This window comes from Ictalurus punctatus, chromosome 19, assembly GCF_001660625.3.
Source record: "Ictalurus punctatus breed USDA103 chromosome 19, Coco_2.0, whole genome shotgun sequence".
Taxonomy (NCBI): Eukaryota; Metazoa; Chordata; class Actinopteri; order Siluriformes; family Ictaluridae; genus Ictalurus; species Ictalurus punctatus.
In genome coordinates, this window is record NC_030434.2 from 27,217,641 (window position 1) to 27,220,681 (window position 3,041).

General features: G+C 43.9%; 1 protein-coding gene across 1 annotated transcript in view; it reads left to right on the forward strand.

The window, feature by feature from the left end:
* Positions 1 to 324: 324 nt before the first annotated feature.
* The window catches only part of LOC108261555 (scavenger receptor cysteine-rich type 1 protein M130-like), a 3,207-nt gene continuing 490 nt past the window's right edge, over positions 325 to 3,041 (forward strand). Inside the window, exons 1-5 of the mRNA XM_053688142.1 lie at positions 325 to 755; positions 870 to 1,184; positions 1,269 to 1,589; positions 1,737 to 2,051; positions 2,269 to 2,580. Of these exons, the coding sequence (XP_053544117.1) occupies positions 341 to 755; positions 870 to 1,184; positions 1,269 to 1,589; positions 1,737 to 2,051; positions 2,269 to 2,580 (1,678 nt within the window). The 5' untranslated portion in view covers positions 325 to 340. The remainder of the gene's footprint in view (positions 756 to 869; positions 1,185 to 1,268; positions 1,590 to 1,736; positions 2,052 to 2,268; positions 2,581 to 3,041) is intronic.

The window sequence follows — 3,041 nt, forward strand, 5'->3', positions numbered from 1 at the left end:
TGTAAAGTTTCCAAGCCGGAGTTCAATTCACACCTAAAAACAGAAGAAAAAAGGTTTAAAAAATATATCAATAATAAAATTAGCCATGTTTACTAGTAACCGAGCTAACGTTACACTATGTGCTGTGTTTGTATGGTGTGTATAATTGTGCAAAAAGAAATTAAACACAATTTAATGACTCATATTTAATAAGTCATAGGTGAGCCACCACAGGAAGTAAACAAAATGCAGCTGCAGTAATTGTGTTCTATAACTTAGAGAAATTTCCTGCACAGTTTGTCAATGTGTCCTGCAGGATTTCATCTTTCCTGCAGGAGAGCAGCAAACATCATGCAGAGAAATGAAAATCCTGCAGGATTCCTGTAGGGTTTTGTTTGTAAGGGTACTCTGTCTTATTGAAAATCTGCACAATATTTACACAATTAAATTAAACACAGGTCACAGAATGTCGAGACTCACTGCTGGTCCTCACCGGTGCTCTGGGAGAGTGGAGGTGCTTCATGGACGTACCTGGTTCACAGTGTGTGATGCTGACTTTGACCAGCAGGATGCAGAGGTTGTGTGTCAAGAGCTGAGCTGTGGGATTCCTGTGAAAGTGCGGGGATCAGCTGCTTTTGGCCGAGGGGAGGGTCAGGTGTGGACAGAGGAGCTTCAGTGTAGAGGAAATGAATCTGAGATTACCTTATGTCCAACATCATCTTCACTCAAACACTCAACCTGCTCCCATTACAACGATGTGGGATTAATATGTTCTGGTGAAGTATCATGATTTACCTTCTGTTTAAATAGAGAACACATACCTGTCAATCAAACTTTAAGCTGTCTTTGTTAATTTTCCTCTTTCACTGAGCTCTCGGCTGTTTGTTCAGGTCACACAGGGGCGCGGCTGGTGAACGGACCGGACTCCTGCTCTGGTCAAGTGGAGCTCCAGTACCTCAGTGAGTGGGGCACAGTTTGTGCTGTAGGCTGGGATATGAGAGCTGCAGATGTTCTCTGTGCACAGCTGGGTTGTGGGAGTGCTGTAGCTGTGGTGGAGGTGGACTGGTTTGGGGAGGGGAGTGGCCACATCTGGGCTGATGTGTTTGACTGTCAGGGGAAGGACACACACCTATCACAATGTAACATCTCATCATGGAGTCGAGCTGCATGCTCTCATAAACACGATGCTGGAGTCATCTGTAATGGTGAGATATTAACATCACATACACCACGTTAGTGAATAAAGTCAGTGTTCATTAGAATATTTAAATGATGTTCTTCTGCTTCAGGATCATCCGTGGCGTTTCATGAGGGGCGAGTGCGGTTGTCTGGAGGGAGCGAGTGTCAGGGGGAGGTGGAGATTTATTTCAGGCAGGACTGGAGGAGAGTTCTCCTGGACTCGTGGAGTCTGTCTGAGGCGTCTGTGCTCTGCAGACAGCTGGGCTGTGGCTCCGTGCTGAACTACCGCTCCTCTCCATCCACCACTGAACACAAACACATGTGTGTAACGGGTTTCAGCTGCTCTGGGAGTGAAGCTCATCTGGGGAACTGCAGCAGTGCACAACCTGTCAACTGCAGCTCCGGGGAACAGCTGTACATCACCTGCTCAGGTAAGCAGCACAACACCTACCAATGAGCAGCTATTAACAACAGGAATACATGTTTTATAATTCTAAAGTATCTTACTAAATATACAAAGTAATTGAATATGTTATAATAGTATATTAGTTTTATATAACTTATAACATTTAATCCAGACCCCAGCTCCATCAGGCTGGTTGGTTCTGGGGGAGACTGTGCAGGAAGGCTGGAGGTTTTCCACAGCGGCTCGTGGGGGACAGTGTGTGATGACTCGTGGGATATTGAGGATGCGCAAGTGGTGTGCAGACAGCTGCAGTGTGGAGTGGCCCTCAATACCCACATACCAGCCTGGTTTGGTCCTGGAACTGGGTCCATATGGCTGAATGAGGTGGAGTGTGAGGGGAACGAGACGTCCCTGTGGAACTGCAGATTTCAGCTGTGTGAAGAGGGTGAATGTGGACACCAGGAGGACGTAGGAGTCGTGTGCTCAGGTACAGTGTAATGACTGAGATTAAACCTGTAAATATGTATATGTCTGTATTTCAAAACTGAGGTCCAAAGTTCCTGAAATTCACCATGACAGTAATTCCCTGTTTATAAATGTAAATGTAGTTTTTTTATTTGTTTTTTTTTACATAAAGATAACATTACACATATTTAACTGAATCAATAAAACAGGATTTTTAATGTATGTAATCCTCTCACCAGAGTTTAAAGAGATCCGACTCACGGAGGGCTGTGAGGGGAATCTGGAAGTGTTCTACAATGGAACCTGGGGTAATGTGTGTTACAACAAGATGGAGATGAAGTTAGAAACAGCAGATATGGTGTGTCGAGAGCTGAACTGTGGAAGAGGCGAGAGTTTGGACTCGGCCAGAGCGAGAGTCGAATCTGCTCCTAACTGGATGGATCATGTGAAATGTAGGAAACACGACTCTAATCTGTTGAAGTGTCCATCTTCACCCTGGGGACAGAACAGATGTGATAATGGTGATGAGGTGGTTCATATTACCTGCACAGGTAGGAGGAGTCTCTCTCTCTACTAGTTTTATACATTGCTGTAGAATTTGCATAAATATTCCAGCTATAAAATAAGAAAGAGAGAAAAGTCTGTTTCATGCATTTTATTACTGCAGACGATGGAACGTCTCTACGTACTCATGGAACATGCTCTTCATTTCCTCTTCACAAATATTGCTCAAGTAAGGACACTTACATCTGCAGCTTGATAAGGGAAGAGTTCTACAACAAGCTTCTCTTCTTTCCGTCTTGAAGTAAATTAGCCAAAAAATTTACACCTTGTCATATATACTGTCAGAGCTGACTGCTTTAGAAAATTAATGAACATCCTTTGACCAACCAGAATCCAGAATTCAACAGTGCCAAGGTGTAGGATGGTTTTAATAGATGATGGTCAGTGCTTGTTGATGTATCATTGTGTTGTAGTGAGCTGTGTGACTGGAGCTGTTATTCAGCATTGG